This window comes from Mugil cephalus, chromosome 12 (assembly GCF_022458985.1).
Source record: "Mugil cephalus isolate CIBA_MC_2020 chromosome 12, CIBA_Mcephalus_1.1, whole genome shotgun sequence".
NCBI classification, from domain to species: Eukaryota; Metazoa; Chordata; class Actinopteri; order Mugiliformes; family Mugilidae; genus Mugil; species Mugil cephalus.
In genome coordinates, this window is record NC_061781.1 from 19,966,637 (window position 1) to 19,981,838 (window position 15,202).

Consider the following 15,202-nt stretch of genomic DNA (forward strand, 5'->3'; position numbering starts at 1 on the left):
AGCAATAATTTACATTTCACCAGAGCAGTAGTAAATCGCTAAAGTGTAAAGCCAAGCTACATCTTATTTCACAATCATGACAACAATAGTTTTTTTTTTTTTTTCAAGTGTACAGTAAAGGAAGTCTGAGCTGAGGTCTGCTCCACTGTTCGTGCCTTCACACATTATAATGTATGGGGCCCAGAATGCTTTCTAACACATGTTGGACTCCTTAAATCACTCCATGTTTCATGGAGAAAAGCTGCCACGTCCCTTCTTGACCCATTAGTTATCTGTAAACTGAGACCTCCTAAGTTCAGCTAAAGACAGGATACAAGATGAATATTGATTTTGATTTCAGTCATTGACCTCTGCCTCCCCGTTGACTGGAGCTAGCATGGAGGCACCTCCAGTTCATTTCCTCCTTCACAATGAAACCTGTTCTTATACTGCACTCATCTATTTGTAGTTCAATTTCATTATAATATATTTGCATTTTAAGTGGGCACTAAGTATGGCCTTTTAACAATTTTCCTTGAGCACTACTCACATAATAGTCTGATTTCATTTAGGTCTTAACGGCTCCCTTTCCACCCTACCACTCTTCACTCCCACCTTTGTCTGCATAGCCACTATTTTAATTCTGGTAGTGGCTTTTCTTCTCCTCATCCCCCCCTTCCTCGTTTTGGACCTGTAGCTTTTTGTCCCTCAAATTACAGTGAGCTCTCTGTATTTTAACCGGCCAACAATTTGCATGAATTCTATGCCTGGAAGAGCTCAAATGCTTGAAGCATTGTGAATTAGTTTTAACTGCCTGCTACGGCTGCAGCATCTCAGCGTAGATTAGGCCTTATTGGGACTGGAGGGCATGCGGAAGCGTAGTTGACAGGATTAAGTGGCTATTGAAGTCACTTAGCTTCTTTGGAGAGCAGAAGACGAGAAAAGCGAATAACTCGGCCCCCTCTTTTAACAGAGGGGATATCCCCTCTCTTGCCTTTTTTTTCTTTTGCCTTCCTCAGGCAAATAAGGACACTATCACCAATAAGATGCCTCAAAGGGCTTCTGATGCCCAGAGAGCGTTAGCGGTGGGGGAATCTGTTTCCCGCTGTAATTAGATATATCTGATCCTAAACATTTAAGCCGTTTATTAATATCAATTGTTTGAGGAGCCGGATTGATGGAAACTAATATTAAGCTGTGACAGTCGTGTGGGTGTGCGCATATAAGGAAGAGGCTGCGCAATCCAGCGTTAATCCTTTTTGTCGCCGACTTTGTGCGCGAACCATTGACAACACAACTGGGTGTGCATGTAGAGATCATGATGAGCAGGGTGTTAATCTGCGTTATACTTCATTGTGTAGTAATCCCTGTACTTGTCACCCTTTATATTTTTAGGCTGTGAAAATGGAGCAGCTTTGTGTTGCTTTTCCTTTGCTCGCTTGGACAATAAAACAGTTTGTTGCGTTTTTTTCTAAGATAAAAAAAACTCATTTAACATTACCTTCTTGGTAATGTTAAATGAGTTATTACTATATGTATCTTTTATTACAATTATACTTTGTGACTGAAATAGCAAATCACGACATCCTAAAAGCTGCACATCTTCAGCACTTGAGCAATATGTGACTAAAACAGCAGAATTACAAAAAAAATAACAGTTTTAAGTAATTGGAAATTGGGCTCAGGAAACACGGGCGCACTTTTCTCCCCCTGACTCAGCTCTAAACAACCACTGACAACCGCACTCATTCACTTTCTGCCCCTGCCTGGATATTCGGCAGTGTGGCAGCATTAGCATATGAGTGCCTTAGTGTTTGGGTGAGTTTGTTCTCAACAAAGAGCGCCAAAGTGCAGGTCAGCGTCTCTCATTCACTTCAGTGAACAGCTGAAGGGCAAACAGAACTCCCAAAATGAAATGTTTCCAGACTTTCACTCTTGGAAGCTGCCTCCTTCTGCATGTCGGTGTGTAATAGAAATACTGTAGATATTATGAATGCAGCAACAACCTTTAATTATTCATTGCCCTTAGCCCTGTATTGATACTGTGTGTGCTCGTGAGTAGCATATGCACCAAAGACGTGTACTTGTGCATTCACCCTATCCTGATTGTTGTGTATATCTGTGCTGTACACAAAGGCATATATATATATGTGTATGTGTGTGTGTGTGTGTGTGTCCATATGCCACCCTCTGTTTATGTATGTGCATATCTGTGTTGACAGGGAGCGCGGTTGGCTCTTGCCCACAGTCTGGCGGTTGTATCCCGAAGCATGGCGTCATCACCACCACTCTGCAGGCTCCTCGCTGCACTACATACCCCGCAGGGCAGTTCTCTACTGCCCTGGCAATGATGAGCGCAAATTGAAGAAGCTAGCCTCGCTGGACGTCGACTGCGCTGTGTTGGACTGCGAGGATGGCGTTGCCCTCAGCAAAAAGGTACATAAATACGCAGACGTATAAGGGAAATGCAGCTTTGCGCGGGCAGGTCGGCGAGGAACACGCAGAACGAGTGCGGTGGGATGCCGAATGATTTTAATTCCACCTCCTCTCCTTCAGACAGGTGCTTGGTCTTAATCACTGAAAGGAAAGCAACCTAAGTGAGATGTTTAAAACTAGCACATTTCACCCCATTATTAGAGTATAAAGGCAGCGGTTCCCCCCATCAGAGTCATTTAAAACAAGGTGACCACGTCCCACTGGGCGAGCAGTGGGAAAGCACCAGATGCAGCAGGTTAAAAGCATTCTCCTCCTGCCCACACAACCTCCCCATTGGCCCTTCTGAACTGCCCATGAAATTGTGATTGGAGAGTGGGATAAAGAAGGGGCCCGGTTAAAAAGTTAACTAACAAAGGTTTTTAAGTCATGATAATAAAGATGATTGATATGGCTGGAGGCTGTTCCTGTAGCACACAAAGACAATGAGATGATGGCCTGTGTGACTGACAGGCTAAAACTGTGACCCTGTGATGGTGTTGGTGGATGTCAGAGCTTCTGTCTTTATTATGTGTTTAAGGGGAAAATGTGGAGAGGAATGCAGCCCATTCAGGCTCGGGAAGAAGTCAGATGCTGGACGCACTCTTGCGCTGTCAGCATGTGACAGGTCCACGTCTCCATCGTACAAGCAATTAAACAGAAGTGTTCTTTTGTTTAAATACTGCTGCAACCCACGCACTTCTTTCACCAGCCCACTCATTTCACACATAAGCTATTTTTTTCTGACTTGAACATTTTTTTTTTTTTTTTTAAATTGTGAATTTGAAATCGTACACGATTATTTTTTTTCATTTCTTTTTTTTTTTTTTTTTTTTTAAAGGCTCTTTTCACTTAGTAACTCACCGGCAGGTTGCACCATGGCTCTGATGTATGCTGATATAAATGAAGGGAGAAATTACATTAGCTACAGGGTAGATCCATTCCTTTAACATGCAGAATAATGTCTCACGGTGGGATTACCACTATGTCTTCCATCAGGAGCACTTTGTGTAATGCATAGCAAAATACTAATATTAAATTCTGGAAGATAGTAGTTTGTACCTCAGTAGTTCCCTGCCTAATAATCCCATCGCGTTCTCCTTCCTTCAGCTAGCTACATCATCACCGTACTGTACAAAGTAACGCTTGGCAACAGAACAGATTACAGCCACTTTTTGATATGTCGGCTTCCAGCGCTGTGTGCAGAAATCTTGTAACCTATTATGTGTTTTTTAGGTCGTGCTGTGTAATATAAAAATTAGTTATTTACTCAATAACAAAATGCACCTTCCCTACTGGCACCCTTTCATCACTTCCCACACTCTTCGGTGTCTTTCTCCTCTGTGGCAATTGGAAATCCATGGGGGTTGTTGTGTACTTATACCTTCTCTTAAGATGATATTTTTTCCTGTTGGATAAACAGTGCTTCTGGTGTGTGTGTGTGTGTGTGTGTGTGTGTGTGTGTGTGTGTGTGTGTGTGTGTGTGTGTGTGTGATGGAGGTTTCTTGGAAAACTACCAAGGCAATTTGTCTTCAGGATATTTATTTCTGGTTTGAAATCAGTTTGGGTTAATAATTGTTAAACTTTTAACTGAGTGTTTAGAAAATGTCATTCCAATATGTCTTTAGAGGAGAAACAGGATTTTGTGAATGCTTCGTATGAAATGCCATTCTGACAAAACGTTATGTGAGGCTATATTTATGTTGGGGTGCCCTTGCTGGGAAATTCAGACTCGTTAAATCTAGAATTTAATTGAAATTGAATATTTAGATGGTTGTAAAGTGTCTGACAGGACTGTTAATTTCATAATTTATGAAATTATTTCATAGTTCTTTAGGATTATTTTATCTAGTTATGTACATCAACACAGAATACCTACAGGTTGGCATGAATGTGCCCTGTGCGTTTTGAGGGTGTGATGACACATTCGCAATTACAGCAGTTTTGAGACAACTTTAGTCCCTCTTCAGTTATCGTTTAGAAAATAAAAGCTCAATGCAGCACTAGGAGACATTAAATCAATTCAGTGAAGTCTTTCCATTTACACGCCAAATGTTTCAAACGGTTACATTTTTCTATCCCCATCCACCATTAATGTTAAAAGATCTGCGTTAATGGCTCACAGTGAGCCCAGAGTACCCACTTTACAATTGCTTTAATTGCAAGCCTGTGTGCCGAAAGCATCCGCCAAATAAATGTAATGTATAGACATTAAATGGTGGCACTTTATGAAAATTAGATGCAGATATTGCAGGGGAGGCTTTGCGTCGTGATGTCAAAGAAAACACCCAGCTGAACTGAAGAACCGACACATATTTTGCAACCGTGGGAGTCATTTTCAGGAAGCTTTGTAAACATACAACAAAATGTCTTATCTAAAACGTTACCCCTAACATTTTTTTTTTTTTGTATTAATTCAGTTTATGATCTGCTCTGGGACCAGCTGATCTTTAAATGGGTGAGCGTTTGCAATGCGAGTGTGTTTGCGCTGACACTTTCTACACTGTATACCCTAGCTGCGATTATATTCACCATGACAACTGCACAGTCGGCACTATGGGTTTGCCAAGACATGCCAGGCCTCGACAATATTTCAAAGCCTCGTAATGCATGTCTAATGGGAGCAAAGCAAAGACCGGCCTCGCTAAATGCCATCCAGTACCACTGTTTTGGTGAAGCCGACAATAGATTAGGTGAAATGTGAGGTTAGTTACTAGGTATGCATGAATAGGCCGTAAATGGGTCCACTGCCCACCACCTCCCCTCTATTATGTGTTCATTAATGTATTCTTTTCATTATCGTTCACCTTCACCCTAAAACAGGGAAGGATGTTCATGACAAAAAGGTACGCGATGAAGGTCAGTCCGCCCCCCTCCCCTTGAAAATTGAAATCCGGGAGTGCCTGCTTTAATTGCCTGCCACTTTGACTCCAAAAATGTCTGCACTCCATCTTGGCAGTAATGGTAGCTGCTTGAGAGGTAGGGAGATAAGAAAGGGAGTAAAGGGTAGGAGCCTCCCAGAGCTCGCTAACTGTCGCCACAGACCCAGAGGGGAGAGAAGAAGGGGGAGGAGAGAGGGGAGGGAAGACAAGGCTGACTGCTCTAACACTCTTACACATATCATCATATCTGTATGATCAGTGGGGTGGAGGAAGAGGGAGGGCAGGTTGAAACCCCGGAGCGGAACTGACGGCTACACCTGTCCTCTCCTCCTTTCTCCCTCGCTGTCTTGTTCTTTCATTGTCCCCCTCGCTCGCTCATCTCCCCTCTCCTGGGTCCTCAGGGTTAAGATTGTTTATCTCTCTCTCCCTCATGTTCTGTCTCTGTCTCTTAGTGCCCTTTGGTCCAGTATTCCTCCTGGAGTTTCTCTTTTCCCCCCTCTTTTTTTCCCCACATGGGTCCCTCCATCCTCCGTGACTCCCCCCTGCCTCCCTGCCGCAGAGATTCACTCCTAATCCCTGGAAGTTTGGAACTAATGAACTAACTGCTGAGCCGCTGCCACGGAGCTTGGTCCCAAACTATACTGTACTTCACACTCGATTTCCTCTCCAGATGGCATAGTGGCGCGGCCGACACAACGGGGAGCGCCTCTCGCGCACCAGCACGCGCCTGCAAATGCACACAAGACATGCAGAGCACAAACATGCACACAATCCTTGGAGTGCACACACAGACACAAATATATACACGCACACACACTTAAGTATATACAGATTTTTACGGTTGGTAGCTCACTGTACGTCAGTCAAGTAAAATTCAGAGGAGCAGTGTCCTGCATTCACTTCGCTGTGTTGCAGAACCTGGACCACTTGTTAGTGCTGGAAATTAGTTGATCGCTAACCCGTGCCCACCTCCTTTTCCTTCTTTTGGGTTTATCAGCTGTTGAAATAACTAATTTGAACTGTTTTCTGAGTTCACAATCACAGTAATGGGCCCGACAGAGATACTAGTATTGGAATAATAATAATGATTATCCTTCATTGATCCCTCTTGGGCTAATTCGGTCGTCCCTGCGTTTAACCCATCCATTCATGCTGGCACAAAGAGTAGTGAGCACACTTTGGAGCGGTGTGCAGCCATGCTTGCAGCGCCTGGGGAGTAGTTTTGGGGGTCAGGTGGTTGCACAAGGCACCGCCGTGTAGATTTTAGTCGAACTAGTATCTGTGCGGCCTCAAATCGACGCCTATAGCCATCGGACCACAGCTGCGGGACGACCCGAGGAATAATTAATCTTTCAAGTTGCACAAGAGAGCACTGCAAAATATTAAACTGTAAAGTAACATAAAGGCTGAAAAATGAGGGGAAATGTGAAGCTGTCACGATCGAGACAAACCGGAGAAACGGTTCATGAGTCGTATTTATTCGTAGGTGGATGATGATGTAAAAGTGTCATGGAACCCATGTAGCAGAAACTTTGCTTTTTGTCTAATAAGCTGTCCAAGAGTCTTGTTGTCAAACTTTTACCAGTTACAGAGAGGCTTTTACAATTACCTGTCACTGGAAAGTTGTCCTTTATTTTTTTTAAAGTATGCCTTTCTCGTCTCTCGAGTGACCAAAAAGTGCCTATATCATAATGTTTAATTCATAGAGTGGTCACGTTTTCTTAATTCATTCCTTGTCATTACCACTGTTAATGACAGGTCTGGCGATGGACCTTTGCACGTTGAGTGAGAGCAGTTGGATGACATTATTACGGTCTATTACCTTTGGTTGGTTGTCCATCAACATGAGCTACGGTCTATGCATAAACTGTGTCTTGACACCAGAGATTTTCAACTTAACATAAATTATGCAGCCAACTGTCACCTGATACGTGACCTCAGTTCAGCGCTCAACATTATACCAGCGGGCACTGAAAGATCCCCCCCCTTTTTTTTTTTCTCTTTTAAGCTGATTCAAATGAATAAACTCTTGACGGAAAGTGCTCCTGGGAAATAACTTTAACCTGCTGAATTATGAATGCCGAACATTCGGTGTGTATTATATGTCCGTGTGTTTACTTCCCTGTATGTGCTTGTGCTTGTGTGTGTGCTCAACACCTCACAGGACTCCAGAGACTCCAGAGAAACTCCCAGTCAGGCTGCCAAGACTCACAAACGGGATGTGAGGCGCTCAGCCATAAAATAGACCCAGATCAGAAAGACCTTCCATTCCCAACCTTACTGTCTGTCACAGACGGTAAGGTTGTGTGTGCTTTAAGTATCATGTGTCAAGTATCGATTGGAGTCCTTCGGGAGGCCACCGTGGGCGAACAAGGGGTCAGGGTGCATGGGAGAGTGATGACAGTGCTGTGATTAGCTTTCATTGCGTAGGAATGTGGAGGGGATTTAAAATATTTTTTTTGTTTCTTTTCATAGATGTCACAGATTACATTTGGATTGACAAAAGCTTGTGTAGCAACTCTGTTGAGGGCGAAGACTGAGGCTGAGTGAGACTTCAGAAAGTGCTGAGATGGGGAATAGAGAGGTCCTCTCTTTCTCGTATTATCCTGTTACACTCTTGTGTTTTCACTGGCAGCCACAGACCGCACTACTCTGTGCTACGTGGGCTGAACAACACACCCAGCTCTCTGAGAGTAACCTCAGTCGGAGGAGGAGGAGGAGGAGTGATGATGGAGGGGCGTACAAGGAGAGGTAAAGCATGAAAGAATGGGAGGAGGAGAGGAATCTAGCAGATGTGAGCACACGAGGTGGGGAAAATAAGCAGAACTGCATCTCTGATTTTGCAATAGAAATATCCACGTGTTAAGGTAATCAGATCTCTGCAAGATATTTGAACCCCCTTTCCAAATTGTCTTCTATATTCTTAACTAAAATAGTGAATGAAACGGAGTGAGAAGATAGCATTCATTTCTATAAATCATATCAATTCACTTAAAAGAGGATTCACTAGACTTTATGTACACTCTAAATGACTAATTTTGTAATAAGTTTCAATATTTATATTTGTCCTCAAGACACATATTTGCAGTTTACTTTAGATTTCACACCTTCTCTGTCTTGTTTGCACCTTACTCGGATTGACCGAATCCTCACAAAGAACTGCCAAGATTTATATTCTGTTCATATTTTCTATAATTTTCTTTGGGCTAAACCAGATTTAGCCATCTTTGCCCTGTCCAGGCTTTAAAGCTCAATGGTTTAGCCAACTTTAAACCCCTCGGCCGCTTCATTCACAGACAAAATGACTGATCCATCAAAGATACTTGGTACAGAAGTGGCAAATCTCAACACACACTAACCGACAACTCGCAGTACAAGTTCCAGGTTGCCATTAGATGAGCACAGTCCTTGGAAAAGCGTGTGCCAGTAGAGGAGGTCGCTGAGGGTAGAAGGTGTTGGCTTATGGAGAGCTTCAGGGGTGTGATGATAATAAATGAGAAAATAAGATGTTTGTGAAGTGCGTAGGCAAGCTATAGACTTCAACATGTTAAGAATTACGTACCAGAACACATTTTACTAAATAGGTCAAGTAATGAAAGCATTGACAAACGTTTATTTTTTTTGTTTTCTTTTACTGGATGCCAATGGAGAGCGTCCTATAATGTCCTGCACTATTGTTATGAATCTTTTAGTCTTAGTGCAACATTTTGTCGGTGGACAGATGTGCAAGAAGCTACAAAACAAAAACATCACGCACGCGAACAAAACGTCTACATTTAATTACGCGAAAAATAGAGCATATACAGTACATCCTACAGATGGTGAACAATGAGCCTAAGGCTCTTCTGTTTTTCCTACAAAACGGTTACACAAATTAATTTCCCCCAAAACATTAGAATGCAGCTTGTAATGAACTGTAACCAAAGAGCTGTAATGAGATCTTTCATGGCTAATTAAAGTGTATAAGTACTGTGTAATAACTAGCTGTTTCTCCACCTCGGGCTGTCAGTTTTGGCCAACTATGACAAGCAGGTTTGATGATGTACAAATTCCTCCTCCGCTATCCTGCTAGTTATGTCTTGTTGCGGGGCCTGACAGGATAGCGGATAAACACAGTGTGCCTCCCGACTGACAGAGTGAAGGCCTGAATCTCCTTCTGCTACGTCTCAGTTATCAGCGTAGCCTGAATTAGTCAGTCATCTCACTCCGGCTTTCCGGAGTGCGGCATGTCACTTGTCAAAACGCATCCACGTTGACTTGAAGCCCAACACGCACACACACACACACCGAGACACGCTTACTGACAAAGACAGACGAACAAATGCATACAGAGTCACACTTCAGGCAGGCAGCCTTCACCTGCGAGAGTCTACAGCTCATTTTAAATGGCATGACGAGTTGCACAGCAGGGTGCAAAACGCCAGCTCTTAAAAGGTAAAAAAAAAAAAGAAAGTAGACACACAGCTATGCTCATTGTGACTCATGATCTCCCACTCTGCGCATGGAATTATGTACATATTACACTTTTAGAATAAAGATACAGCACTCTGCCGTTTGAAGGCCCTATATCAGTGATAAAAGGTGCGATGCACATGCAAGTTTTTAGAATGACACCGATTGCTAATATTGTGAATTATCCTAATTTATGCCATCTGCCTCTTTTGTTGCTTCCCAGGATACTGATACCGTACATACAATTGTTGCATTATCAGACAGATTAATTCCATCCACGCTCCATGAAATGCATTTCACAGATAGACACTGCCGCCATTTCTGTCCAGTGAGTATTGTAGCTATCCTGGGAGGTAATTCCCACTGAACGGAGGGACAGAGTGTGTCTGCACACGTAGTTTGTCCAGAGGCGAAGTTTGATGTTGCTTGTTTTAAGCGGCATGACAGAAGGGCCGGACAACCATGATCTGATGCCGGTGAGGAAGTCGGTCCCGCTGTGGCCTGTACACACATCACTTTGGACGCTCCGGTCTGATGTGGTGTCTACAAGGCAGCAGCCATGCTGTGTCACATATACACAGCACTCTGTAGGATCCTGAGCGTCAAGGCTCAGGCTGTGTGTTAAGAAGCTGCCCTCGCTCTCCTGGAAGGTCAGCCTCTCTGCACTTGAAAAGCTTCTCATGTGCATCTATGCGTTCGACGTCCCTGCCCGCCCGGCCGAGTGCTCGCGAGCTCGCCTGCCTGCGTGTCAGCCTCTAATGATGAGGATGATGGAGGGAATCAAAGAGGAGATGGAGCTGACGTTGGGGTGAGCTCTCCATGGGACACCAGGTGATTGGGGAGGGAGCTTTGAAGCAACTTGTTGGATGGCTGTCTATTAATGTAAAATATCTTCTTTTCAAAGGGCTTTATTCAAGCTTGGAGTAGCGGAGCCCATAGGGGTCAAGGTGTTCGGCAGAATAATCTCTCTGTCTCTTTAGGCAGAAATCTAAAAAGGGGTAGATAAAAGCAAAGAGTGCGTGGTGACCTGGCCGTCTCCTTAGCCATTCCTGGCATCACGGATTCAGAAATATTGTTTCTAAAGGAGAAAAGTGCAGGAGACAATCCTTTGCGAAGAGCAAAGAGCGATCTCTGGTTACATTAAAAGAATTTTATACATGCAGGCCGCCAGTGAGTCAGGCTGAATTTGGAGCAGGAGGTTGGAGTTCTCCTGTCCGTTTGATCTGTGAGTGATATAAACCATGCTTTTTGATCATTTCTGGATCTATATTTATTTAGTTTGGTCGGGGATCAACGTGACTCCGTGCGCTCCGGAGCGGCCAGCCGTTCTCATAGATCAATTTTCTCCAGTCACCGGGAACTGCACAAGGACAGACAGAATTTTATCCACCAAGTAGCAGGTTTATGAATACTGAGTTATGGCTGCGTAAATCGCTCCATCCGTTTTAAGTTACCTCGATACAGTTACAGGTCTCCCCTGGCTTATGAGAGCCACGGTAAGAAAGAGAAAGAGGGAGCCAAACTTCAGTAAGAGTCAAAGATCACAGCGCTCTCCTCTTATGGTGTGACAATCCCCCTTGTCTCATTCGACGAGGCAAACGGCAGACATGGATGACACACAGCAGCCCAGCCCGCTCCTGACCCCTATTAAATCCGAGAAAATCTTTTGATATGTACATTGATACCATATTTTATTGATACTGGAAGGGTGTTCGCAATATCAAATACAGTTCTGCATTCCAGGAGATCAGAGCAAGGCTTGTTTAGTCTCGTGACCCTTGAGAGGACCCATAAGCTCTCAAACAACTGATCCTATGTTGAGTCCACTCTAGCTTTTACAAGAGGTTGTGATGTATGGGCTCTCCGTGTAATACCCGTCTATTGGTTCTCTTTCATGCACTTGCAGAATATGCGGTGACTGAGCAGTAAACGCGAAACCTTTGCACATCACATATGGCATGCTGCCATGTTCTCCACCATCCATCATCCTTATTTTTTATTTTTTTTTGATGACCAATGTTTTATTTCACGAATTAGCATCTTTTTAGCATCTCCTGGCAACTAGCATCAGGTGGAGGGTATTTTTCTTTAAACATATACTATTAGTCATAAGTTCGGACACAGCGTCTCATTAAATTCAATGAGAAGGTGTGTCCAAACTTTTCGCTATATTAAAAAAAAAAAAAAAAAAAAAAAATCTCATTCCGAGCATCACCAAACACACACAACCACTCAAAGGCTCCTGCCTCTGATCTGAGCTGACAACTCCTAAGCCACCGTTTCCTCATGCTGCTTAACTCAGACCACATTTCTCCCACAGTGCCTCTCTCCTCTCCCCGTAGCCTGACTTCTCTCCCCATTCCATCCCTCTTTCTCTCCATTCCTGTAGCCCAGCATCTGGTTTGAATATAGCGGCGTGTGCTACTGTGTTATGGATAGAAGTTGGGAGTGTAGTAGGCTTCTCTTTGATTTTTTCTCTTTTTTGTTGTTTTTTTTTTTCCTTCAACCTCCTCTTCTCCCTTCCTGCTCGGCTCGTACCGTGCCCGTGTTGAGAGAACAAAGTTGACTGAGCTGCTTCTGGTTTCGCTGAAAACTGTATATAAATGCGCTACCATGAAGTGAGAGCGCAAATGTATGTTGTATGTTATTTCACCATGTTTTCTTTTCCTAAACATGTTTGTTGTTCTCCCTGACGTTTCGCAGTCCAAACTGACGTGTGCTTTGTCAGGCGCCTGCTGTCATTACACGTTATAATGCAATGTTTCCTGGAAAGAAAATGGGCTTGTGTTGCAATTTTGCAATCTTACATTATTTTTTCATCGCGTGGATGTAATTTGTGACGTTTATGTACACGCTGAATCGACCCAACACAAATTATTAATGTTTCTCTACTGTTTGTGGAACTTTTTATGATATTTACGCATGCAGGGGATACCTGTTGTGTTGAATGCACATTTTGCAGCACCCTAAGCGACTCCATGTTTTGTGTTTTCGTTAGACAGAAGCCAGGGAGACCATTCCCAGGATGCTGGAAGAACTGGACCTGGGCCGGACAGAGAAGTGTGTGAGGGTGAACTCGGTGTCCAGTGGCTTAGCCGAGGCCGACCTTCAGGTCATTCTGCAGGCTAAAGTTCTCCCTCCTGCCATCATGCTGCCCAAAGTGGAGGACACACAGGAAGTGCAGTGGGTGAGCTCCAAATCATCAGTCTCTTATAGAATCACTCTTTTTTTTTTTTTTCTTTTTCTGATGTAAATGAAACAAAACCAAAAGGGGGGGAAAAAAATGCCCATGACATTTCTCTCTTCCACCTCTGGGCTTCTTACACAAACTCGTGAAGTAAGAAGAAACCTCGGGAATCTTCAAAGCAGTCATAACAAACTTTTCCATTTCCCAGTTAAAAAAAAAAAAAAAAGGAGAGGGGGGGGCGGAATCGATCCCTGTGTCAGGACTGTCACGGACAGATGGGCTGTTTTTCTTGGCTGCTGCTCAAGAAACAGATGACATTTCTTAGAGCTTCAGAGGCCAGATAGCTTTCTGCAGGAACACAATGGCGCCTTCTGCCACTGGTGCTCATCTGAACCATGTCAGTTTGTGCCTAAGAACTAACTCAGTCATTTTTTTTTTATAGCTCTCAGTATGCCATAGATGTGCATTACATTTGCAAAGCATTAAAGGCAGTTATTGAGGTCTTAGTGTATTGGAAATATCTGATTTTGACTGAATGTAATTTACAAATTGGATCTTTGCAATAGTTAAGAGGTGTTTCTCTATCCTCGTCTATCTCTCTGGCTTCCTAAAAGGCAGTGCCGTACAGATGTCAAGCCCTAAAGGTCAGGAGACAGTGACATCATTAAAGCAGACCTTTCTGATCAGCTCCATATGGCTTACTCTCTGGTACTAAGAAAGCAGGACACCGTCCGTCGTCTCCACTATTTCATAGACAGTTTATTGATGTTCACTTAGAAATACCGGCCATTTCGGCTGTGAATGTTCGCCTTTTTTTTTCCTTCCATGTGTCTGCGTGGATTCTTGAGTAGGCAAGAAGTTTCGGTCGGCATTATAAACACCTCTGATTGGCAAATTAATGAGAATTTATTTAGTTTTACGAATATTCAGAACGGTTTGCGGTGATTAAATGAGTGGAACTGAGATGCGTTTAGACGAGAAGGGGAACGAGAGAGGTAATCAGTCGTGAAAGGCATGTGTCTAGTCTGGCTTTTTACATTGGTGTTACTACACACACACACACACACACACACACACACACACACACACACGTACTCATGCATGGTCTTGGGGCAGGAGCAGGAAGTTTTTAACTAGTGATTTTAATTAGAACACGTCTATTTCCTGCTGCCCTTTCTTTCTTCCAAGTATAATTGCTGACAGGTGTTCAGTAATTCTCTCCCCCGCCTCTTTTCTTCCCTTGGCTACTTTTCTTCACTTAAAAAAAAAAAAAAAAATCTGCTGTTATTATTATGATTTTTATTATTGTACTGTATTATTATGCCAACACGGTGAAAGCTCTGAAATGTGAATAATTGCCTGCTTTTCCCCTAAACCAATGCTTTATAGCAGCATTAAAGCCTAATTAGAATTAAAGTTCATATTGGGACTCTTCCCCTCAGGAGAAATGAGTGCAGTTTTTAGTTGTACACATCTCATCCACTCTTTTCCTTCAGCGTCAGCAGGTGCATGTGCGCTCCTCAGACAAAGTCAAGTTGGTAGCTCGGGATGATCCATTCATGCGTGCTCGTCTAATCTTATCTTTGTCCCTTCTAACTTTTCCAGACTTGTCCGCGTCGTAAGCATGCGTCTGATTTTCTCCACTCTTGTAACGCAGCGCAGTAAATCCCTCACTTGTTTATTTTTCTCCCTCTTTTCTTTTTTTTTTTTTTTTATTGATATTAGCACAGGAACCTCCGGACTGATTTGTCGCTAAAAGATGGACTTGCTTGTTTCTCTTTGTGTGGAAATCTTTTGCTCTGTCTTTCTGCTCTCCTTCCGACCCTTGTGTGACTGACAGGCCTTATTGGGCTATAACGGGCGTAACTCCCCTCCTTTGTCTGGGGACAATTCTCACACAGATTCGGAGCCGTGTGCATTCTTTGCCCACCACACTATTTGGTGTGCACTGGGACCAAAAGAATCGCACCCTGTCCCGCTCCTCCTCCTCTACTCCTCCTCCTGTCCCCTCCCCTCGTCCCTTTCTCCGCTTCCCCTCTGTGAAATGAACACTTCAGCAGGCCGGAAACATTTAATCTGGCCCCCTTTTGAAGAAAATTAATTGAAACTTGTCCCACTATAGCCTCCTTTCTCCAGCGTCATCTCTCCCTCCTTCTCTTTTCATGATTGGGTGGTGAAAATTGTCAGAGGGCTTGTTTGTAGCGTGGCTCTGAATGGCGAGAAGAGGTGT

General features: G+C 43.5%; 1 protein-coding gene across 1 annotated transcript in view; it reads left to right on the forward strand.

Annotated features, from left to right (window-relative positions):
* clybl (citrate lyase beta like) overlaps positions 1-15,202 on the forward strand; it is a 52,687-nt gene that overhangs the window by 27,007 nt on the left and 10,478 nt on the right. The window contains exons 2-3 of the mRNA XM_047602045.1: positions 2,202-2,415; positions 12,784-12,972. Of these exons, the coding sequence (XP_047458001.1) occupies positions 2,202-2,415; positions 12,784-12,972 (403 nt within the window). The remainder of the gene's footprint in view (positions 1-2,201; positions 2,416-12,783; positions 12,973-15,202) is intronic.